We start from the raw sequence: 24,741 nt of genomic DNA, 5'->3' as shown, positions 1-24,741 counted from the left end.
GAGCAGGGAGAGAGGGGAGTGGGGCAGTCCCCGTGGGAGGCCAGGTGACATGGTGTGGAGAGTACGGGGTCTAAACCTTGCTCACTCCCAATGACGTCCACACAGGTAGAAGGGGCTAGGTCAACATCTGGCAGAAAATGGTCAGGTGGACAGTTCAACGTTCAACCGATGGCAAAGAGAGAGAGTGGACTTTCTGGGGTGTGTCCGCCTAGAAGGACAGAGATCTCGACTTTTCTAACCTGCCCCCACCTGGAGATGATAACAGACTGGTCCCTCTGCTCCCAGGCTTCTCACTGGGCCGCCCTGGGCTGCTGTTTCCTGACCGCTGTGGCAGAACACTGAGCTCACGCCTCACCCTCACTGGCTCCTAGGGATCTTGGGGCACACGTGATGGAGCAGGAAGGCCTGACCCGGGCAGCATTCCCCCACCACAGGCCGAGACTGCTCCCCTCCCAGTCTCCCCACGTACTCGCTTCTTATCACTTAGGATGCTCTCGATCCAGTGGAAGTCCATGGCCTTGAAAGCTACAAGGACGAGGAGTGTGTCGGGGTTGTCCTCCACTTTGGGGTTGAAGTGGGCGGATTCAGGGTAGAAGAGACGCATGGTGGTCTTGGAGCCCACATCCTGCTCGTAGCCAGCCACCGGGGCGCTATTTAACCTGGGAGGCGGGGAGGAGGATGCCTGTCACCCTGAGCTCTGCTGGTCTGTTCCCAGACAGAAGAGGGAAGGGCGGCCATACGGACCTGATGACCACGTCGTATTTGTTGATGGCCTCTCCCAGTGAGCTGTTGCGCAGCCGATGCCCGTTCCCCACCACCACGCAGCGGCGGCACTTCAGGCTACCATGGGAACAGGGTGATGAGACCCAGAAGGAGCCCCTGCTCCAGCTTCACCTCGCTCTCCTGCCCCCATCTGCCCCAGGCCCCCTCAGCCCCTGCTTCCCATGGACTGTGCAAATGCCAAGTCGCTTCAGTTGTGTCCGACTCTCTGCAAGCCCATGGACTGTAGCCGCCAGGCTCCCCTGTCCATGGGATTCTCCAGGCAAGAACACTGGAGTGGTTGGCCATGCCCTCCTCCAGGGGATCTTCCTGCCCAAGGGATGGAATCCATGTCTCTTAAGTCTCCAGCATCAGCAGGCAGGTTCTTTACCACTAGCACCACTTGGGAAGCCCCCTACATGGACCAGGCATCTCCAGAGTTCTGCTCCTGGTCATGCTGACTCTGCAGCCCTGGGCTTTCAAGGGAGAGGAAGCTGAGCAGAGCACAGGAGAGAGAGGAGAAGGAGAGGAGGGAAGATGCCTGGGAAGGACTGCAAAGCAATCCCATTTCAGAGTCCCCGACTGCCCCCCAGGCCAGCCTGTTACCACGGCAATACCCTCAGCAACCTCTGCCCACTCTAGCAACCCGATACCCAGGCTTGGTTGCCATAGGGACCAGTGTCCCCACCTCCCTGGAGACGGGCAGGCTCACTGGGAGGTGCTGGACCATGACTGTTTCTCACTGAGGCAGGAAGGCGTGTCTCCTTACCTCTGGATGCTCTCTGGGATGGAGTAGCTCGTGATGGCTAGCACCCGGAGGAGCAGATCTTCTGCAAAAGGACCAGATTGGACGGGGCTGATGACAACAGCAACCTTTCCAAAGGCTGCCAGCCCTCCCTCCCCTGACCCCAGTGTCTGAGCCTGGCTGAGAACTTGGGTGCTGGGACCGTGGATGGCAAAGAATGAGAAGTAGTGTGGCCAAGGTGAGGCCACCATTCCTACCCAGCCCGCTCCCCAAGGCAGGCACTTACCACTCCCCTTGGTCCCGTAGGGCAGCTCATAGAGAGATGGGGTCTTGACCCAGAAATAATCTTTAAGCTGCAGGAAGAAAGGCTGTTCTCGGGAGTAGCTGCGCAGAGGTGAAGGCAGGGTGGGGATGAGAAACTGATTAATCTTGATTCCAGAAACAGGGTCAGACCACAGACTAATATCATGTATACACATCCAAGGCCTCCCCCGCCCTCACTGGCTTCACCTGACCCATGATCTCCAGCATGGTTTCCTACTCCAATGGCAAGCCACTTCAGTATTCTTGCCTTGAGAACCCCATGAACAGTATGAAAAGGCAAAATGATAGGATACTGAAAGAGGAACTCCCCAGGTCAGTAGGTGCCCAATATGCTACTGGAGATCAGAGGAGAAATAACTCCAGAAAGAATGAAGGGATGGAGCCAAAGCAAAAACAATACCCAGTTGTGGATGTGACTGGTGATAGAAGCAAGATCCGATGCTATAAAGAGCAATATTGCATAGGAACCTGGAATATCAGGTCTATATATCAAGGCAAATTGGAAGTGGTCAAACAAGAGATGGCAAGGGTGAACGTCGACATTCTAGGAATCAGCGAACTAAAATGGGCTGGAATGGGTGAATTTAACTCAGATGACCATTATATCTACTACTGTGGGCAGGAATCCCTCAGAAGATATGGAGTAGCCATCATGGTCAACAAAAGAGTCCGAAATGCAGTACTTGGATGCAATCTCAAAATGACAGAATGATCTCTGTTCGTCTCCAAGGCAAACCATTCAATATCACAGTTATCCAAATTTATGGCCCAACCAGTAATGCTGAAGAAGCTGAAGTTGAACGGTTTTATGAAGACCTACAAGACCTTTTAGAACTAACACCCAGAAAGGATGTCCTTTTCATTATAAGGGACTGGAATGCAAAAGTAGGAAGTCAAGAAACACCTGGAGTAACAGGCAAATTTGGCCTTGGAATGTGGAATGAAGCAGGGCAAAGACTAATGGAGTTTTGCCAAGAAAATGCACTGGTCATAGCAAACACCCTCTTCCAACAACACAAGAGAAGACTCTACACATGGACATCAGCAGATGGTCAACACCGAAATCAGACTGATTATATTCTATGCAGCCAAAGATGGAGAAGCTCTATACAAAAACAAGACCAGGAGCTGACTGTGGCTCAGATCATGAACTCCTTATTACCAAATTCAGACTTAAATTGAAGAAAGTAGGGAAAACCGCTACACCATTTAGGTATGACCTAAATCATATCCCTTATGATTAGACAGTGGAAGTGAGAAATAGATTTAAGGGCCTAGATCTGATAGATAGAGAGCCTGATGAACTATGGAATGAGGTTCGTGACATTGTACAGGAGACAGGGATCAAGACCATCCCCATGGAAAAGAAATGCAAAAAAGCAAAATGGCTGTCTGAGGAGGCCTTACAAATAGCTGTGAAAAGAAGAGGCGAAAAGCAAAGGAGAAAAGGAAAGACATAGGCATCTAAATGCAGAGTTCCAAAGAATAGCAAGAAGAGATAAGAAAGCCTTCTTCAGCGATCAATGCAAAGAAATAGAGGAAAACAATAGAATGGGAAAGACTCGAGATCTCTTCAAGAAAATTAGAGATACCAAGGGAACATTTCATGCAAAGATGGGCTCGATAAAGGACAGAAATGGTCTGGACCTAAAAGAAGCAGAAGATAATAAGAAGAGGTGGCAAAAATACACGGAAGAACTGTACAAAAAAGATCTTCACGACCCAGATAGTCATGATGATGTGATCACTAATATAGAACCAGACATCTTGGAATGTGAAGTCAAGTGGGCCTTAGAAAGCATCACTACGAACAAAGCTAGTGGAGGTGATGGAATTCCAATTGAGCTGTTTCAAATGCTAAAAGATGATGCTGTGAAAGTGCTGCACTCAATATGCCAGCAAATTTGGAAAACTCAGCAGTGGCCACAGGACTGGAAAAGGTCAGTTTTCATTCCAATTCCAAAGAAAGGCAATGCCAAAGAATGCTCAAACTACCACACAATTGCACTCATCTCCCACAATAGTAAAGTAATGCTCAAAATTCTCCAAGCCAGGCTTCAGTAATACGTGAACCGTGAACTCCCTGATGTTCAAGCTGGTTTTAGAAAAGGCAGAGGAACCAGAGATCAAATTGCCAACATCCGCTGGATCATGCAAAAAGCAAGAGAGCTCCAGAAAAACATCTATATCTGCTTTATTGCCTATGCCAAAGCCTTTGACTGTGTGGATCACAATAAACTGTGGAAAATTCTGAAACAGATGGGAATACCAGACCACCTGACCTGCTTCTTGAGAAATCTGTATGTAGGTCAGGAAGCAACAGTTAGAACTGGACATGGAACAACAGACTGGTTCCAAATAGGAAAAGGAGTACATCAAGGCTATATATTGTCACCCTGCTTATTTAACTTCTATGCAGAGTACATCATGAGAAACGCTGGACTGGAAGAAACACAAGCTGGAATCAAGATTGCCGGGAAAAATATCAATAACCTCAGATATGCAGATGACACCACACTTATGGCAGAAAGTGAAGAGGAACTAAAAAGCCTCTTGATGAAAGTGAAAGAGGAGAGCGAAAAAGTTGCCCTAAAGCTCAACATTCAGAAAACGAAGATCATGGCATCTGGTCCCATCACTTCATGTGAAATAGATGGGGAAACAGTGGAAACAGTGTCAGACTTTATTTTGGGGGGCTCCAGAATCACTGCAGATGGTGACTGCAGCCATGAAATTAAAAGATGCTTACTCCTTAGAAGAAAAGTTATGACCAACCTAGATAGTATATTCAAGAGCAGAGACATTACTTTGCCGACTAAGGTCCGTCTAGTCAAGGCTATGGTTTTTCCTGTGGTCATGTATGGATGTGAAAGTTGGACTGTGAAGAAGGCTGAGCGTCAAAGAATTGATGCTTTTGAACTGTGGTGTTGGAGAAGACTCTTGAGAGTCCCTTGGACTGCAAGGAGATCCAACCAATCCATTCTGAAGGAGATCTACCCTGGGATTTCTTTGGAAGGAATGATGCTAAAGCTGAAACTTCAGTACTTTGGCCACCTCATGAGAAGAGTTGACTCATTGGAAAAGACTTTGATGCTGGGAGGGATTGAGGGCAGGAGAAGGGGATGAAAGAGGATGAAATTGCTGGATGGCATCACGGACTCAATGGACGTGAGTCTGAGTGAACTCCGGAAAATGGTGATGAACAGGGAGGCCTGGTGTGCTGCGATTCATGGGGTCACAAAGAGTCGGACACGACTGAGCGACTGAACTGAACTGAGCTGTACTCAGCCCACCCCCTACTTCACACACTTACTTGCCAAAGAGCTTGGAGACCATCTTCTCCGCCTCACCCTGGAGGCATGGCTCCCTCTTCCCTGGGGCGGGAAAATAAAAGCTGGAGACAGAAAGAAGAGGAGATAGGAGCTCCAGTCAGACCTCCCAGGCCCAGGGGCCAGTGTTTCAGGCAGCCTCCACCTCCTCCCAGGGCATGAAGGCTCCAAGGCCCCCTGGAGGGTGACTCACAGGCTGGAATCATCTCAGCCCAAGTCCCAACTTGAAGCCAAATCACTGCGAACCCAGCTCTTCGTTCTTCTAAACCCCTTGGGTGAGAGACCTGGGGACCCATCCCAGCAGAGAGGGCACCCCCTGGCTCTCTGAACCCTCCTCCCTACCACTAGGTCCCCACTCCATGACACTCCATCCCTGAGCCCCCTTCCTAAAAAAAAAAAAAAAAAAAAAAACCCACAGAAGAACATGAAAGATGACTCACAGCTCAATGTACCTGTCCTCTCGAGAGATCGAGTACCACACCATGACAGCCAGGAAGAGAGCCAGCATGGCCAGGAGCTTCCAGCCTGCGGGCGAATGCACACAAGAGCTGGAGGCAGGAACAGGCAGGCATGGCCCCAGGCCACCTGCCCCACCTGCCCCACCTGGGGCTCCTGCAACCCCAGCTCAGGGCAGGCCCCTGCTAGGCCATAGTTCTCTGGGTTGGGGCTTGGACCTGAGCATGTCTGCCATCCTTCAAGAGGAAGAGAGGTGCCCCCAGCTCCGTATCTGTCCTTCCACAGCCCCCGGGAGGGTAGAGGGAAGATGCTGAAGACTGCCTCCGGGGAGCCCACCCCCGAGGGCGGGGGACTTCTTGATGAACACTCACGGGACTTGCTGATCATGTTTCTCAGCTGCCAGGGTTCCTGGGGAGAGTTGTCATCCCGGCTGCCTCGGGCCACCTAGGAGGCAGGAGTCACAGGTGTGCGGTCAGTGTCGTGAACGCTCTGGCCTCGGCACTGGGCCAGGGCACACCCACAGCCTGCCTCTTCCCACCTCCAGGAAGCACACAGCTGCAGGGCCATCCAGGGGGCAGCCCTCCTCACTCTGGATGTCCCCCTAACCCCTCGAAGGTGACTGTAGGGATCCAGAGGGATCTTATGCCCCAGAAAGGGAAACCACATCCCACCACTCAGATTCCATCCCAGGCCAGACCGGCCCACCCCAGCTTCCCAGGCGCGGCTGCCCTCACTGTCCTCTCCCTTGGTTTGACCTCAGAAGGGTCAGCTCCAGGAAACAGATGTACATCCACCCATTTTCTACATGAAAGTTAAGCTCAAAGGTACAAGGGTGTGATTCACATTTGCACAAGTGAAGTGAAGTTTATCTCTTCTGCACATTCAAGGCATTCCCTTGGTGCTAGCCACCACCCACCCCTCCATCACCAAGCTCCCGCTACTCCACCCGAATAGGTCCACTGGGACCACACCCTGGTGAGGGTAAGGGCCACCAGATGGTCCAGGAGGCCTCCTGCAGCCCTTCTAGACTCTGGCTGAGTGCACGCGGCATCCGAGCCTTCACTGCCCAGGTGCACCGGGGAAGGCAGTGGAGGCGACTGTTTTAATGGGAGCACAGAGAGTAGGAGGGGCTTCCTTCATAGCTCAGTGGTAAAAAAACAATCTGCCTGCAATGCAGGAGACATAGAAGACGCAGGTTCGATCCTTGGGTCAGGAAGATCCCCTGGAGGAGGGCATGGCAACCCACTCCAGAATTCTTGCCTGCAGAATCCCCATGGACAGAGGAGCCTGGAGGGCTACAGTCCATGGGGTTGCAAAGAGTTGGACACAACTGAAGTGACTGCATGCGTACACACACACACACACAGATACACACACACGGGCAGCGGGAAGGGTCTGGTCGGTCACAGAGGAGACAGGAGACCATTTCAGGTAAGGGCAGAGGCCGGCAAGGTGAGGACGGCACGGGGTGCGTTGCTACACACACACAAAGACATCCTTCTGATCACACATCCAGCCAAGGGCCACGCTTCTGAGTCACCGGGAATTCATTTCTGCAGCTCCAAGAGCCACACGAAAGAGATACGGGACACAGGGCGCCAGCTTCTTCTCTCCATGCCACTTTCACTTCCCCCAGTGATCTGGTTCATAAGAATCACGAGAGCCACGTACGAAAAACACAGATTTCAGGGCCTTTTCCTGAGACTACTTCAGCCAGCTGGGGTACCTGGGACAGGCATTTCCACAAGCAGCCCTACTGATTCTTCTGACAGATAAGGAAAGGAAGAGAAGCCCTCATGATTGTGCTCTCTTGGAGATAAATGAAAAATCTCAGATGATTTCTCAGTGGTGGGGGCCCACATTGGGACGAGATCTGGTTCTTGTTAGAAACCATAAATCGATTATCCTGAATGCTGTTCTATTAAGGAGTCGATGCTCTGCTCTGGGCGGGGGAGGGAGACACTCCCCAGGCTCCACCCTGAGCCCACAAACATGCAATGAGAATGTCAAGGGGAAGGGAAAGCGGATGGGGGAAGAGGAGAGGGGTGTGGACCAGAGTCAGATGTTCTCAGCAGGGTCAGGCGGGCCCATCTCTGAGTCCCAGGGTGGTTGGAGGATGGCTCTGTCCAGGAAGGAAAAGCTTTAGAGTTGTAATCAGCAGACCCCAGTGGAAGTCAAGACCTACTGCTATTCCAAGGGTGGCCCGCCTTCCAATCCATCCAAAGCAACTGCCAAGTCATCCCCGACCACATCATCCCTTTCACACGCTTCTCCTGATCAGAAATTCGTTTAATTACTTGCTCTCTGTCTGTCTTCCCCACTGCAAATAAGCCCTGGGAGGGGAAGAATCGGGTCTGTCTTATCCCCTGCTCAAGCCTCAGCATCCAGCACAGCCAGTGCTCAGCAAGCACTGAATGAATAGCATGTTGGGTTATCTTGGGGGAGTCACTGTCCCCTTTCTGACCCTCGGTTTCTTCAGCTTTAAAACTGGGAGGTTGGTCTAACAAATGCTTGTGATTCCACTATATCAATATTTATCAGATCCACAACCTGAGCCTCACCAGGGACCTTATTAGAAATGCATAATCTCAGGTCGGACTTCCCTATAGCTCAGATGGTAAAGAATCTGCCTGCAATGCAGGAGACCCAGGTTCCATCCCTAGGTCAGGAAGATTCCTTGGAGAAGGAAATGGCAACTCACTCCAGTATTCTTGCCTGGAGGAGCCTGGTAGGCTAGAGTCCATGGGGTCACAAAGAGTCCTACAGGACTAGGTGACTAACACACACAGTCTCAGGTCCCACCCAGATGTGCAAATCAGAGCCTGCATTTGCAAAAGATTTCCTGATGATTCACACGCACAGTCAAGTTTGAAAAGCACTTGATAAGATGGATGTCCTTGAATTTGGTTGAACAGGAGAACTGCAGTATCTGGGGTTCCCTACCTGGGAATTCTGACAGAACTGATTTGGCCCAGCACTGGAATTTGTTCAAGCACCCGGGGTGATTCTAACCCAGTCGATGGTTGAGAATCACTGGTCCAGATAATGGCGGAAGCGGGCTTCTCAATCTTCAACACGTGCATTCTGACTCGGTGGGTCTTGTGAGTCTGCATTCTAACCAGGTCCCAAGTGGTGCTTGTTGCTAGACTGGGACCATGCTCTGAGCTGCAAAGCTCGAAACCAGATCCTCCAGGCTCGCCCATTTCTTTACACTGTGAACCGCACCTTCTCCCACCCTCTGAGCCCTCACTCTTCCTTTCGGATCACGAATCAGCACATCGCACTCCAACTCCCTTTATCGGGAGGTCACAGCACTGGATACACAGGGCAGTTACCTGAGAAGCTAAAGCATTTACTGATATCTGGGCCCCACTTTCCAAGAGCCTTATTTAATTGGTTGAGGGATGGGGCCCAGGCACTGGCCAGCAAAAAAACAAACAAACAAAACCCTTGCCTTTCTTGTGATTTGAACATGCAGCCAAGATGGAGAACACTATAGAGAGTATGTTCCGCGGTCACCGAAAGTCAAAGGTCTCAGCCGTCCTCAATGGAGCAGACCTTTGCTGGTCAGAGACGACGGGTCCCCAGGAACAAGACGATTACTCTTTTCTGAACCTCCTGCCTAGTACAGGTCTACACTTTCTTCCTAAATTTATGCTAGGTAGACTGGCTAGTTCTGGGGTTTGCTCCAAGAAACCAACCAGGGATGCCATCTGCCCATGCCTTCCCCTGGCTGGCCAAGCCACGAGAAGGCTCAGCCCCTCTAGGATTCTAGGAAGACGGGCTTCTTGGGCTGGCTGCTGCCTCAAGACCACTCGGAGCCTTCTCCCAGCAGCTGTCCCCCATCCCTGACAGCTCCTGGGGACAAAAGGCCATGAGGAAAGTCACAGAAGGGTACCTGAGCAGGGGAACAGGAATCTGATCCTCTCACTTCCAAGGCGCAGCAACCTCTGCCTGCCACCAGCTGCCAGGGAGATCCAGCTCAGTCAGGTAAAGCCGACCCCAAGGCAGAACACCGTGTGCCCTCCCTGTGTTCTGCTGAGAACCACGGTGTCCCTGCCTGCAGAGATGCTGGGCCCCGCCATGGACTGGCCAAAGGGCACACCTGGGGGATGAGGGGGAAGGACTGAGGGCCTCCTGCAGCCCTGGGAGCCTGGCAGCCTCACATGCTCCGCAAGCACTCAGCAGGCACCTGCTATACCAAGAGGAACAGGACTGGGCATCACCCGCAGACACGGCCTGATGCCAAGTCTCTCCAAGCCCCTGGGCCCATCAAAGGGCTGTGGCTTAATGTTCCTGAGAAGAAGGATGGGAAAACCAGTGGGGCAGAAGCATAGGCTGCGATCTTACTGGTTCAGAAACTCTGAGCAAGTCACACAGTCTACGCCCGTGTCCCTCAGTTCTGGTCGGAAATCCGAGGCTGCCCACCTGCCACCTCCTCACTCACCTGCCAGTCCTGCTCCCTCCAGCCCCCTCCACCACGAGGACACCGGTCCCCACCCACCCTTCCAGCATTGTTCCCAACCAGTGACTGATCCCCCTATCTTGCTGCTTCCATCTCTCCCCTCCTCCACTCCTTCTGACTTAGACTCAACTCCCCCTGTACCTAAAACAAAAGCAAAACCCTCTCTGGGCTTCCGTGGTGCCTCAGTGGTAAAGAATCCGCCTGCCAATGCAGGAGACGCAGGTTGGATCCCTGATCTGGGAAGATCCCATATACTATGGAGCTACTAAGCCCGTGCGCCACAACTACTGAGCCTGTGACCTAAGGCCCAAGAGGCGCAAGTACTGAGCCCACATGCCGCTACTGAAGCCTGCATGTCCCAAAGCCCGTGCTCCACAGCAAGAGAAACCCCTGTAGTGAGAGGCCCACGCAGCACAGCTCGAGGGTAGCCCCAGCTCTCCACAACCAGAGAGAGCCCTTGCAGCAATGAAAACCTCCCCATCGCAGCAAAATAAAATAACTTATTTTTTAAAAAAACCCTCTGCCTCTGTCTCCTCCTCCTGTTACCCCTGCATCCCCATCTCGAGCTCCGATCATCAAACTCCTTCACCTGGGCCACATGCTCACGTGCCCCTCAGCCCTCTACCGGCCAGCCACCCCATCCCTACCTTGCTTTTACGCTGAGTTCACTCCTGCCGCAGCCCTCCGTGGCCTCCTAACTATCAACCCGAGAAAGGTCTATTTTCACTCATCTCCCATCCCAAGGCCCCTGCTACTATCAGCTGAGGCCTCCCTGGCTTTGCTCAAGACTCTCTAGGTTTCTGCCGCGCTGGCTGCACTTTCTTTAAGCACTGGCATTCTCCAGGGAGCTGCCCTTGAATCCCTGCTCTTTCTCTGTTTGTTTTCCCAGGCCAGGTTAGTTCATCTTCAGAGGCTTAACTACTACTCAAACCCTGATGATTCAAGCTCCTTTTTCAGCTCTGTAATTTCTCTCCTGGATCCCATCCTAATATTTCCAGTTTTCTACTGCACATCCTCCCTGCGTGTATGCTGAGTTGCTTCAGTCGTGTCTGACTCTTTGTGACTCCTTGGACTGTAGCCCTCCAGGCTCCTCTATCCATGGGATTTTCCAGGCAAGAATACTGGAGTGGGTTGCCATTTCCTTCTCCAGCTCATCCACCCTTAATGATCTTAAAGTTTTCACACTTAACATGTCCAAAACTGGACCCCCGTCTATCTGTACCCTCCCAACCCCACATTCTCATCAGCTCATTCATCCAATGTTCCCCTTCCCTTCACACCATCCCTGCTGCTGCTGCTGCTGCTGCTGCTGCTGCTGCTGCTGCTGCTGCTGCTGCTGCTGCTGTGTCCCTTCAGTCGTGTCCGACTCTGTGTGATCCCATAGACGGAAGCCCATCAGGCTCCCCCATCCCTGGGATTCTCCAGGCAAGAACACTGGAGTGGGTTGCCATTTCCTTCTCCAATGTATGAAAGTGAAAAGTGAAAGAAGTCGCTCAGTCGTGTCCAACTCTTCGCGACCGCATGGACTGCAGCCCACCAGGCTCCTCGGTCCATGCGATTTTCCAGGCAAGAGTGCTGGAGTGGGGCGCCATTGCCTTCTCCGACCATCCCGGCTAAATGCCATCAATTCTACCATTGGTTCCTCATTCCAGCAATGCTTGCTGAACTCCCACTAAATACTGGGGAGGCACTGGGGTGCAAAGCCTGATACAGCTCATTGCAGCATAAAGGTCACATAGTCTAGAGCTTCAGAAGTACTGAGTTGGCCAAAAAGGTGGTTCAGGTTTTCGCATAAGCTGGTACCAAAGAACCCGAAGGAATTTTTGGCCAACCCAATTCTTCTGAAAGCAGCTTTCCTGAACCATAGACTTTTCCTGAACCATAGACTGATTCTGGATCTCACTTCAATTTCTCCACTTCCTAACTGGTCCCTTCACCACAAGTCTTTCTTCGCTCGAGCCACTTCTTCAGAACTACCTACACAGTATCTTTCTAAGAAACAAAGTGGACAAACCATCCCCCTGCTTTCATTGTTCCCCATTCCTTCAGTGAAAAACCACAGCTCTTTGTAGAGGCAACCAGGGTGCTTCACTGGGCTTCCCTGGTGGCTCAGCGGTAAAGAATCCGCCTGCCAGTGTAGGAGACGAGGGTTTGATCTCTGGGTTAGGAAGATCCCCTGGAGAAGGAAATGGCAGCCCACTCCAGTACTCTTGCCTGAGAAATCCCACGGACTAAGGAGCTTGTCAGGCTATACAATAGTCCATGGGGTCAAAAAGAGTCAGACACAGCGACTAAACAACAAGGGTGCTTCGGTCCCAGGCCACAAGCCCTGTACATCCACCTCCTAGTTCCTCCTAGTACCTGCAGGAGCATCTTTTTCTTGTAGAATCCCCACCCCTCTGCACAGGCTCCCCTCCTATACGAAGACCCCAGGCCCCCACTGTTAGCCTCAACAATCTCGCTCCTGCACCATTGGCTCAAACAGCCCCTCCTCTATGAAGTGTTTTCTGACAATTCTCGGCAATGTTTTTCTTTCCACACAATATTGTTTATGTCTTGATTTTAGCACCTATCAGATAGTAAAATTTTGTATTATATAATTACTGTTTTCATGGCTTGCCCACTATCCTCTGACCTCTCCAATTATAAGCTTGTTTATACCAACAGTCTATGACAGCACGTAGCCTAAAGAAGATGCTTTATCACATAATATAATTTTATATTACACTGTTAAGTGTTTTCGTATCTTGCCCATGAAACTATGACCTCTGAGGTCCAGGCCAGCTTTATATCTTCAGTCTCTATTATAGTGCCTAGAACCTAGCAGATATTTTATTGGGATGGCCAAAAAGTTCGTTTGGGTTTTTTATAACATCTTCCAGAAAAACCCAAACGAACTTTTTAGCCAATCCAATATAAACATCTGACACACGCGTGGTAAGATGAGATTTAAAATGTATCACACCCCTTGTTTTTGCTGTTGTTCAGTCACTAAGTAGTGTCCGATCCTTTGGCTACCCCATGGGCTATAACCACCAGGACTCTCTGTCCAGGGGATTTTCCAGGCAAGAATACTGGAGTGGATTGCCATTTCCCCATCCAGAGGATCTTCCCAACCCAGGGTTGGAACCTGCATCTCTTAGGTCTCCTGCATTGGCAGGCGGATTCTTTACCACTGAGCCACCCAGGAAACCCCTGACATCTCTTATGATCCTGAAACATATTCTGCACTCACTGTGTACAACACCAGGGGGCAGGTCCCAACCTCACTGCCATTGCTTTAGGGGCCAAGTGAGTCATCGCCGTGGGGACTGTCCTGGGCACTGCAGGCTGGTTACCAGCACCTTTGACCTCTACCCACTAGGTGCCAGTGAGACTCCCACTCTCCAGTTCCAATACCCACAATGTCTCCAGACATTTCTGAATGTGAAAGCTACACTGCAAGACTCTTTTTAAAGTATGATCTCAACCCTGTGAGTTAAACACTATTATTATCCCCACCGTGGAGATAGGGAAATGAGGTGCAGAAAGGGTCAGCAACTTGCCCAGGGTCACCGAGCTAGTGAGAAGCTGAGCTCCAGAGGCCACGCTCCTAACCCCTGCCCTCTACCACCCCTAAACCAGCTGGTGAAGATGTCAAGATCCTTGGAAAGCCCACCTGCAGCTCTTTGGAGCAACTCGAGGAAGTTGCCCTCCATTACATCAAAGTACTTCCAAGGCTTATGAGAGCTCAGAGGAGCCTCCCTCGCGCCTTCTCAGGCAGGCTTCCTAGTGAGACAGTCTCCAGCCCGCCCCCCACCCCCCAGCTTGTCCTCAATGCCCACAGCTGTGTTCATGGGATTACCATCCCCCCACATCTGGACACCAGACTTCCACAAACGCTGGCAAGGCCTGCGTTCAGTTTCTCACGGTCGGGCCACTTCACTGGCAGGGAATCAACAGCCCTTGGCTGGTAAGCCAGGTCTCCTGGCCCGTGAACTGGTGTGGCTACTCTGTGGAACCTCAGAGCAGGTCTGTGCTACATCTACTTGAAACACCTCACCTCGGGAATCTCCGGGCATGTCTCCAGCCCCGAGGTGTGTGAATCTCGAAGGTGCCACGTAAACCCACAGCGGTTCCTCAGCTTAAGAGTCCCCTGCTGTGATTCCAGGGGGCGGTGTGAGCTGGATGGTGACGTTTTTAATTTCCTAATTTTATTATACCCGTGTTATAATAATATTTTCTATTATGCCAGAAATTTGCATCTAGCTTCCAGGTACAGCTATTTCTTTGCATTTCTTTCCTGAAGGTGGCCCAATGAGTATTTAAGTTACAGACATTCCCTAAATTATTATTTATCTGGGACAGATTGTGATTAAAGATAAAGAATGTCAAATCGCATATTTTCCAACAGATGCAAACTTGCAAGGCGTATTTTATTTCTTAACAAGGGTCTAGTGTGGACGATGACTTGAATGTAACTAATACAACTGGGAGGCAAGGCAAGGCGAGGACACAAGTCATTGATTCTTGCTCTGTTCTCTTCAGCCACTCCTAGATGTGGTCCACTAACTGCAATTCTCTAGAATGACCAGTCATCTGAATCACCACTCCTCAGCTCAAAATTACCTCTATGGCTCCCGTCTACCCAGCGAGATAGGCCAAGCCCTTGCTCTGATCTGTAAGGATGCATGCGATCTCCTGGCCAGCACCTCCCTGCCCTCCTTCCCTGTTTTCCTCATTTACTCTGCTTCATTCACACAGGATTCACTGTTCTTGATTGGGCTGGGCCTACCCCCTGCTCTCGACCTTTGCGCCGGCTGTTCCTTCAGCCTGGAATATTTTCCCCCAGACATAGGCTTGATACCTCCCCATTCAGCTTTCCACTCATCTTCTCCACCTCCCATTAAAAAAAAACCCCAACACCTGACATTTTAGATTCTTCTCGACTGCCTAGCCTGGGTGGCACCAGTGGTAAAGAACCCGCCTGCCAATGCAGGAGACATAAGAGGCATGGGTTTGATCCCTGGGTCAGGAAGATCCCCTGGAAGAGGAAATGGCAACCCACTCCAATATTCTTGCCTAGAGAATCCCATGGACAGGAGCCTGGTGGGCTACTGCCCACTGGGTTGCATGGAGTCAGACACGATGGGAGTGACTTTCTGCACCTGTACTCCCCGCCTGCAAAGAACTTCTGTTGTTTTGTTTGAGGCTGGATCAACCATGTCTGTAACAGTGACTGGCACTCAGCAGGCTCTAGATACAAATTTGTTGAATTTATCAATGGATCTAATTGTCAGGAACTTCACTGTCACAGAGCAGGCCGAGCGAGAGGGGAAGAGGCAGTGGTAACAGGTCAGATGCCCACTCCAGCCCCTCTGGCCTGACTGCTAGCTAGACACAGGCTGCACTGTGCCTTCTACGCATCCTGAACAACACAGCATGATCTCACAGGACCGGTGGGGAGTGAGCTGGTCTTGGCTCCAGGCTCTTGTGAGGCAGCAAAGGGCAGAGTAATTGACCAACTGCCTCAAGGCCCACCAGTGGGCAGACGTGGCACCTCTCCAGACATCCAAGCTTGGAGGAAAGGAGAAGATTCCCCATGCAGGCCAGGAAGCCTCTCTGTTCCCCACCCGTGGGGTCCACAGGGTACCCCAGCCTCTACAACCAGCATCTCAAACAGCCCTGGCCTGCAACCTCCTGTAAAGAAACACTGATGTTGTCCACTTTATCAGCTGCCAGTCACAAGACACCACAGACATCACAAGACGCCACATGAAAATCATATTTCTTGAGTCAGCTCGGGTGAGGCAGGAGCTCTGAATTCCATTCGCTCAGTAAAAAAGCTGCAGTGTTATGATGGGCGGGAGAATCAACAATACAGGTTCATGAGGATAAACAAAGTGAAACTCCGGTGTGGCCGGGGATCTGCACTGTTCCTCCTTCATGCCTCCCACCCAGGAGTCCATGAACCCGGCTCCCAGGAGTCCATGAACCCGGCTCCCAGGAGTCCATGAACCCGGCTCCCAGGAGTCCATGAACCCGGCTCCCAGGAGTCTAAGCTAAAGGCCCTACAGGATTGGGGCTTGAAGCCACCAGTATGGCCAGTCCCCTCCCTCCCTCTGGCTTCCAGATGCCCCTTCTGAAGACGGTGGATGGCACCAGCCCCGTGGCATCCCATCCGGGGAGAGGTGACTGCAGCCTCAAGTGGCCAGACCAGGCCGAGGAGCGCTGTCAGCCAGGGGACATACACTGGATTTCAGACTCACTACCAAACACAGCAAACAATCACCTTAAAAACTGCTCACATTGAAAGTGTGTGAAAGCATGAAAGTGTTAGTTGCTCGGTCGTGTCCAACTCTTTGAGACCCCCATGGACTAAAGCCCACCAGGTTCTGCTGTTCATGGAATTTCCCAGACAAGAATACTGTAGTGGGTTGCTGTTTCCTCCTCAAAGGGATCTTCCCAACCCAGGGATGGTCCCTGGGTCTCCTTCATTGTAGGCAGATTCTTTACCTGCTGAGCCACCAGGGAAGCTTCATTTACACTGAGGTGGCCAACCAGCAGCCCACACTTCCCCTCGTGGGCGGCCCAGGAGCAAAAGCCTCAGCCTGACCTTCTGAGAGCCGTCATTTTAGAAAGCAATCATATTTTTTTTTTAATTGTTTACATTGAAAAAAAAATTGTTTACATTGATCTCACACTGAAAGAGTCTTTTGTCTATACTGGGTTAAAATAGTAAAATTAACTTCACCTTATTTTTACTTTTTGAACATGTGGCTAAATTAACTTTTTTTTTTAATTTAAAATTACCTATGTGACTTGCTTTAGTGGTTCCCATTGCATTTCTATTGGACGGCACTGGACCAGTCTCCCAGGCCCCCTAGAAGCACCAGAAGCGTGGATGAAGGTGAATCCGCTTCTAGAGGGCTACCCTGCGGCTGGGAGGCCAAGGGCTCCTTTACACTGATTCTTGGTCAGTGTAAAGACCACCATCCTCAGGTTCTCAGGTTTCAAGTGCATCAGAGTCACAAAGACACTCCTCTCCTCTGTCTACGTCCCCTCCGCGGAGGCACAGTTCAAGTACCACCTGGCCCACCAGCCCAGCCTCCCCTCTGCCTGCACCTAACCTCCTCCTGACCCTGGCATCCCACCCGGGACTGGCTCTCAGCCCCTCCCTGCATGGCCCTCTTGATCAAGTAAGATGAAGGGAGGTTTCCTGGTCATAGCGTGTCTGCAGGCTTGGAGCCCTCCTGGCACCCCACAGGGTGTGCTGGCATCAGCTCACAGTGTGGTCCAGGCACCTTGGAGCTGGTAGTGATTGAAGTGAGTCAAAGGTAACAATAGCCAGTTCTGCAGAAACAACACCTTCTTGGTATAAAGGTGTGTTTGTAAGCACAGCATCATCCACTTGGCAAAAAAGCATGGCCTTGGCTGGCTCTTCCCAGGTGCCCAGAGGACCGCCATGATGGCTGGCAAGCAGGTAAGGCGGAACTGCCTCCCCAGGACCTTGTCGCCTGCTCTGGCCAAAAGCTGTGACTGGGGGGGACTGGCCTCCAGGACTGAACCCTGCCTTGTTCACTTACCAGACTATGACTTTGGGGAAACCACTAAGAATCCCTAAGCCTCAGTCTCCCAATCTGCAAAATGGAGGTAGAGAGTCCCTCCCAGGTTGGTTGTGGTGGTGAACAAGAGAAGGTAGGTAAAACACACAGAAAAAAGTGTTAGTCACTCAGTCGTGTCCGACTCTCTGTGACCCCATGAGCTGTGGCCCACCAGGCTCCTCTGTCCATGGGATTTCCCAGGCAAGAATACTCGAGAGGGTTGCCATTCCCTTCTCCAGGGGATCTTCTCAACCCAGGAACCAAAGTTGGATCTCTGGCTTTGCAGGCAGATTCTTTACTATTTGATCCTCCAGGGACATAGCAAACACCCAGAAAGAGTGACAGTACTCCTGCCTCGTGTACTAAGTGGAATCCAAAGGCCGCAACTCTGTGGCATGTGGGTAGATCAGAACATCACTGAAAAAGACACTGTTTTTCAGTCTGTTTTCTGACCAAAAGCACAGCATTAAGGGCTGAACTTTATATGGTGCAGAACTGGATGCCAACTGAACTAAGGAAGTCACGGGTGAATCACCAAGGCTTCACCCTTGGGGATTCCTAAACACACCCTCCTCCTAAACACACCCTCCCCTCCCCAAAGATAAAAACCTTAGCTTACAAGCCCCCATCTGCACCCCAATCCCACCTAAGGATGGAGGTGGAGGCGAGGTCAGAGTCAACAGTTTCTCATCTGGGTCCTTGTCGGGGTTGATTACAATAAAAACGGTGAGGGACCTGGTATCACTGGTGGGACCCGAGCCCAGGCTGCTCTCCCAGCCACGCCTCGAGGGTCCTGGTACTCAAGCTTCCTCCCGGCGCAGGGCCCCAGGCTCCCCCATCACCCCCGCAATCTGTTCCGCGCCACTGCCCTGTTTTATCTCCGCTTGCAGCAGGTACACCACACCATCTCCCGTTCTCAGGAGATCTGGCGACCCAGGAAAGCGGTGACTTCTTAGAGCCCACAGTATCTCCAGCACCAAATGTAACACCTGATGCGTGGCGGGTAAGTAACGAATATTGAAATGAACAGATGTCTAAATGAATGAGCAAATCAGCAGAACAAGTATGAACGGAAAACTTCGTCAAGTTAAAACATTCCAGACCCTTCCTTTGCAATGACCCGGGCAAACAAGGCGCCGGGGGCTTGTTAGAGGCTCAGTTCCGGACCCTGCAGAGCCAGCCAGGGCCATGCTTTTTTGCCAAGTGGATGCTGCTATGCTTACAAACACTCCTTTATACCAAGAAGGTGTTGTTTCTGCAGAACTGGCTATTGTTACCTTTGACTCACTTCAATCACTACCAGCTCCAAGGTGCCTGGACCACACTGTGAGCTGATGTCAGCACACCCTGTGGGGTGCCAGGAGGGCTCCAAGCCTGCAGATACCCTGTGACCAGGAAATCTCCCTTCATCTTACTTGCTCAAGAGGGCCAGCCTGGGCTAACACCCCAGCTGGCAAGCCCCAGACCTCCAAGTACCCTTGGCCTCCTGGAAGTGGAGGAAAGGGGTCTGGACACAGACTTGGGGTTCAACCCAGGTGGTCATGGGGCCGGGTGTCCCTCAACAAGGTTCAACATGTCCTGGGCCTCACTTCTCATCTGGGAAATGAGAGCAGCAAGAATATGTCCTCAGAGGTGTAGGAGACTCAAAACACAGCCCAGGATTGACAGCCCGCAGCCTCCATACCGGCCAGGTCCAGAGAAAGCACTTGGGCCCTGGAAGCTGAAGGTGACTCCTGGTCTGGGCCGCTCCCCTGTCCCCCAGCATGTGGTAGTCCCTCTCTGTTCAAGGTCTGCCCCAGCCCAGCACGGAGAAGAGACCACAGCACCATCTGCAACCACAACCATAACTGCACTCACCTCTCCTCCCAGCTGCTGGGGCCACTGACACGCTGCATGGGGCACACAGCTGCCCAGGGAAAGGGCACTGCCACCCAGACTCTGCGTGAACTCACACACTACATGGGGCACACAGCTGCCCAGGGAAAGGGCACTGCCACCGAGACTCTGCGTGAACTAAACGTGATCCCATGTCCTAGCCAGGCCCAGGGTGCGCTGCTGGGGTGGGGAGAACATGGGATGGAGAAGAGGGATGAGGCTTCACTGGAGAAGCCACTCTCCCTTTTTGGGTATATCACCTCCTAGAGAAGGTGCCCAGACCCCAGATCAGACCCCTCTCCTGAGCAGTACCCCATTTGCAGAACATATCCTCACAAAACTGCCCAGCCACAGGCAGAGGCGGTGGTGTAGTGGTAAAGAGTTTTGGCCTTGGACAAGTCAGAGATGGCACATCATCAACAAATACCTGGATATAGCAGTAATCCTTCCAATCAAACAGGAAAAGACCAAGAAACCGAAGAGAATAAAGCAAAGGACAGGAGAAGGCAATTCACAGCTTAAACCCACACACCTCATAAACGTCAAAAGATGTCCAGCCTCACTAAGTGACCAGGGGATGCAGATTAAAACCAAACGTGACTTCTTGCACACTGGTGCCAGGAGTTCACTGACATAAGGCTTAGAACAGTAATTCATAGTGTCTATTAATAGTGAAGCTGCTGCTGCTGCTAAGTCGCTTCAGTCGTGTCCGACTCTATGCGACCCCATAGGTGGCAGCCCACCAGGCTCCCCCGTCCCTGGGATTCTCCAGGCAAGAACACTGGAGTGGGTTGCCATTTCCTTCTCCAATGCATTAAAGTGAAAAGTGAAAGTGAGGTCGCTCAGTCATGTCCAACTCTTTGCGACCCCATGGACTGCAGCCCACCAGGCTCCTCCATCCATGGGATTTTCCAGGCAAGAGTACTGGAGTGGGGTGCCCTCACCTTCTCCGAGAAATGCCTTAAATGTCCACAAACAGAGGGACAGCTGAACAAACTCTGTATCATCACACAATTAAATACTATACAGTAACTTAAACTGAAAAAATTCCTCATATGGATCTATTAGGATAAACCTGATGCTTAAGCTTTTTAAAATGCTGTCAAAGGATACAAGTAGTGTGATCTCATTAACTTTAAAAACATAAAACAAGACTATACAGATGGTATGTGAGCTATAAGAATTTTAAAAAAACATGGAGATTGACATGTGCACACTGCTACATTTAAAACGGATAACCAACAAGGACCTACAGTACAGCACACTGGGAACTCTACTCAGTGCTATGTGGCAGCCTGGATGGTGGGAGTCTGGGGGAGAATGGATACAGGTATATGTACGGCTGAGTCTCTTGGCTGTTGCCACAACACTGTTAATCAGCTATGCTCCAATATAAAATTAAAAGTAAAAAAAAAAAAAAGGAGGAATCACCCAACTCTTGGTGACTATTACATTCACCAAGAGATCAAATAGACTGGGATGGATTATAGAGTCAGGGCTCCGTTCTAGTCTTCTAAACACTTTATTCCTTTTAAAACATCAGATATAATATGCAAAAACATTAACATCTGCAAATCTGGCTGTCATATGGGAATCTGTTATGCTTTCCATTTTGAAATATTTTTATATTGAAGACACGGAGTTACAGATTTTAAGTCAAAAATTCAGAAGCTATAAAAGAAAAGGGAAATTCAACAACATAAAGATTTAAGGAGCAGAAGGGAAGGAAGAATGGGGAAAGAGAGAGAGGGAGAATGAACAGTTAAAAGACAAATGACAAACGAGGAAAAGTACCCCCCTAACATATGCGTATCAGACCAAAGAATTCCCTTTAGCCTATAATCTGCTCATGCAAGTCAATAAGGAAACAAGTCAACAAATCAGAGAAACAGGCAAAGGACATGAATGAGCAGCTTACAATACATAATATAATGGCACAGAGGAAAGGCTTGTTCTTCACTGATCTTAATAGCAAAGCTCCAGAGGCCTGCCAGAGCTGGAGGAGGTGGGGAACAGACCCTTTCTAAGATCAGGGGTGAATCATGGTGACCTTTTTGGAAGTGACTTGGCAATATCTGTTGAAATCCCCTTAGCCTGGGAATTCCATCGTTACTTCTACAGAAAAGTCTCCTGTGTCTGCACGAACATTTCCATCATGATCTTTACACACAGTACCATTTGCAACAGCGAAAGATGTAAATGACTTGAAAATCTACCGAAAATCCACAAGGACCTGTTTAGAAGCGACAGCACACAAATAACGCATGAAACACTATGCAGCTGTGAAAAGGCGGATGCACGTGTCAACACAACGCCACCAGAGACCTCCCAAGCACACGACGAAACTCCAGAAAAGCAGGTGGAAAGCAGTGTTCCGTGTATCTCCAACGCCCTTCGATCAAATGACTTACATGCTGACGTGGCTATGTCTCCACAGGAATCGAATATTCAAAGAATGCAAAGGAACTAAGAGAGCAGGGGTGAGAATGGGAGAGAGACCTTTATGTTTAAGACCTTTTACACTTAATTTTTTTTTTTTTATGGGTCCGTGGGATACAATTTCAACTCAAGTTCTGCTAAAAGGAAAAGAGAAGAAGCAAAAAAAATAAATAATTAATTAAATAAGGAATGTAAACTCTGGCGTACTTACACACCTGGACCTGAATTCCAGATCAACCACTTACTGGCTGACAAGTACCAGACAAGTCACCTCTCTGGATCCCAAGTTCGTGTCCAGTGGAGATTAAAAATGAGGCCCTCCCTCCTGGGGTGGCTGGACAGGCTAGGTGAGAGGAGCTCCAAGGTGGTTATCATAGAAAAGTAGAAGCTGCTGGTCTCAGACTACAGAACACACTTTGTCTTTCGCTCTCAGGGGTCCAGCAGACACGAGCCCTTCTTGTCTCTCTTTGCGTCCCACTCTGCAGACAGGGAATGACAGGGGCAGCCGGGCACAGCCCTACATGCTGGGTGTAGGGCCGAGCCTGGGTGGGGAGTGGGGCTGAACCCCAGCCCTCCCTCAGCTGGTCAAGCCATCACCTGGTACAGAGCTATGTCCAATTGCAGGGGTCATTCATCCTGCTTTCCATAACGTCCCTGTATGGGCTAGGAGCTACCTCATTTACAACAGGCAATTAAACACTCCTCTGTAATCCCTGCCAAGTTACAAGGAGCCCAATGCAAAGATCTGAGTGTACAGTGGAGGGTGGGGGGTGTCCTGTGAAAGCCGGCATCATCAGCTCATTCGTCGTATTTACACTTCTGTGTCACTTCCTCTGAACTCAGATACCCTTTTTTTTTTTACCAGCAGGTGTGGTTTCCAGGGAAAGAGTTCTGCCACCTTTGGCCCACTGGTACCCACTTCCTGAACTTCAGGCTGCTGGGCAATGTTCTAAGTAAAGGTTGCCCTGAGGACAGACCCTGGGCAGGTCCAAGAGTCCCAAGGGGATACCTCCCTGTCCCCTGCTTTCCTCAGAAGGGCGAGTCAGCAGGAACAGCCCTGAACCAAGGCAGGCTGGGGGTGTGAGGCCTCTGGGGACATGGGCAGGCCAAGGAGCACAGAAGAACTACGAGCTGATGAGCACTGTGGGCCTACTGCACCCGGGGTGCTGACTTGGGCACTGAACTACAGCAGGGAACCAGGTAACAGGCCCAGGCTCCTGCAGCGTGCGCGTGGTAGGGAAGACACCCTAGGACCACACAGACAAATGAGAAACAGCAATGGTGAAACACAAGGGTGAGGACGATAGAATAGGGCAGTGGAGCAGAGAGAGACCGGCGTACCTTAGGACAGAGAGTCAGCAGGTCCTCGGCTTAGACCTCAGACAGTGGAAAGGAGGGGGTGGAAGGAGGGTTGGCACTGAGGGGAGCGGAGTTTCCAACCAAAGAGAAGAGCAAAAGACCCTGAGGCTTGTCAAGTATGAGTAACAGAAACAAGTCCCAGGTGACCAGAGATGGGGAGGAAGGGCCGGTGGTGGTGCCAGGGAGGCTCGCTGACGGGGTAATCCAGGACGTCACAGGCCACCCCGGAGCCTGGACATTACTCATGGTCCTTGAGAAGTCACCAGAGGGTATTAATAGAGGCATAACCCTCTGGATTCAGTTTTTAAAAGATCCCTGCAGCTGTCCAGCAGCTCTTGTGTGTCATCTTATTTAATTTTTAAAACACTCTATATGGTGGGGCTTCCCAGGTGGCCCAGTGGTAAAGAATCCCGATTTACAGACAAGGAAACTGAGGCACAGAGAGACACATGAAGGGTTCCTGAGATCTCCAGAAATAAAGACTTCAAGCAGTCTGAACTGCTCACTCTCTGGCACCCATGAATTGGGGTGAGCTGTCTAGGGTCACTCTGGACAAGCTCCTACATCTCCTGGGCCTCAGATTTCTCATCTGTAAAATGGGAGCAGCAAGAACAAGTTCTGGGAGGTTTGGGAGCCTCAAAATGCAGCCCAGGATTGAAAGCCCGCAGCCTCAGTACCAGCCTGGCCCAGAGCAAGCACTTGGGCCCTGGAAGCTGAAGGACGGTCTTGGTCTGGGCCTCCCCCAACGGATGGCAGTCCCTCTCCACTCAAGGTCTGCCCCCAGCCCGGCATAGGGAGGGGTCCACAGCTCCCGCCTGCCACCACAACCACGTGCACACTCACCTCTCCTCCTGGCCACTGGGTCCACTGTACACACTGCATGGAACACACACAGCTGCCCCGGGGTGCAGGGGGGGGGCCACTGACTGCTACCCACACTCTGCCTGCACTCACTACATGGGGATCCCACGTCGGAGCCAGCTGGAGGTCTCAGCGGAGAAGCTGCCTTCCCTCTGCGGGCACAGCCCCTCCTGGAGAAGATGTCATGCTCCAACGGGGCGTGGCCACAGCCCCCGAGCCAGCACCGCAGGGTGATACCCCTTCTCCAAGCCACACCTCCGCCCCCCAGCTCCAGGGGTAGCGCCCTCTCCACTTGAGCTTCAGCTCAGTCCAGCGTGGTGTCCCCCTCTCCAGAACCGGAACTCCCAAAGTCCCCTGGCAGGGCAAAGGTCAGTCCACGTCGGAATTCCTAGTAGGAGCCCAACAAGGTCAAGGCCACAGAGGGCAAGAGCGGAGGGCTGTGCACGCTGACCGTGTGGCGGGTACACAGCCCCCAGGGTGGGGTGCCTAGAGGAGAAATGAAACCGTGGAGAAGGAAAACATAACCTCTGCTTCCTGCATCAGCCT

General features: G+C 51.3%; 1 protein-coding gene across 14 annotated transcripts in view; it reads right to left on the bottom strand.

Annotated features, from left to right (window-relative positions):
* The window catches only part of ST3GAL4 (ST3 beta-galactoside alpha-2,3-sialyltransferase 4), a 121,255-nt gene that overhangs the window by 77,286 nt on the left and 19,228 nt on the right, over positions 1-24,741 (bottom strand). For 8 of the 14 annotated variants that reach the window (XR_009597797.1, XM_060403832.1, XM_060403833.1 and 5 more), the window contains exons 2-8: positions 5,985-6,057; positions 5,598-5,682; positions 5,142-5,222; positions 1,791-1,888; positions 1,529-1,589; positions 745-840; positions 470-659 (exon numbers count right to left, since the gene is read on the bottom strand). Coding sequence is in view for 12 of the 14 variants with exons in the window: in XM_060403832.1 (XP_060259815.1) it covers positions 470-659; positions 745-840; positions 1,529-1,589; positions 1,791-1,888; positions 5,142-5,222; positions 5,598-5,682; positions 5,985-6,057 (684 nt within the window). In the remaining 2 variants the exon portion in view is untranslated. 14 annotated transcript variants of the gene reach the window in all.

Source organism: Ovis aries, chromosome 21, assembly GCF_016772045.2.
Source record: "Ovis aries strain OAR_USU_Benz2616 breed Rambouillet chromosome 21, ARS-UI_Ramb_v3.0, whole genome shotgun sequence".
Classification (NCBI taxonomy): domain Eukaryota; kingdom Metazoa; phylum Chordata; class Mammalia; order Artiodactyla; family Bovidae; genus Ovis; species Ovis aries.
The sequence above is the reverse complement of the archived record's forward strand: the minus strand, read 5'-3'. Positions and strand labels throughout refer to the sequence as shown.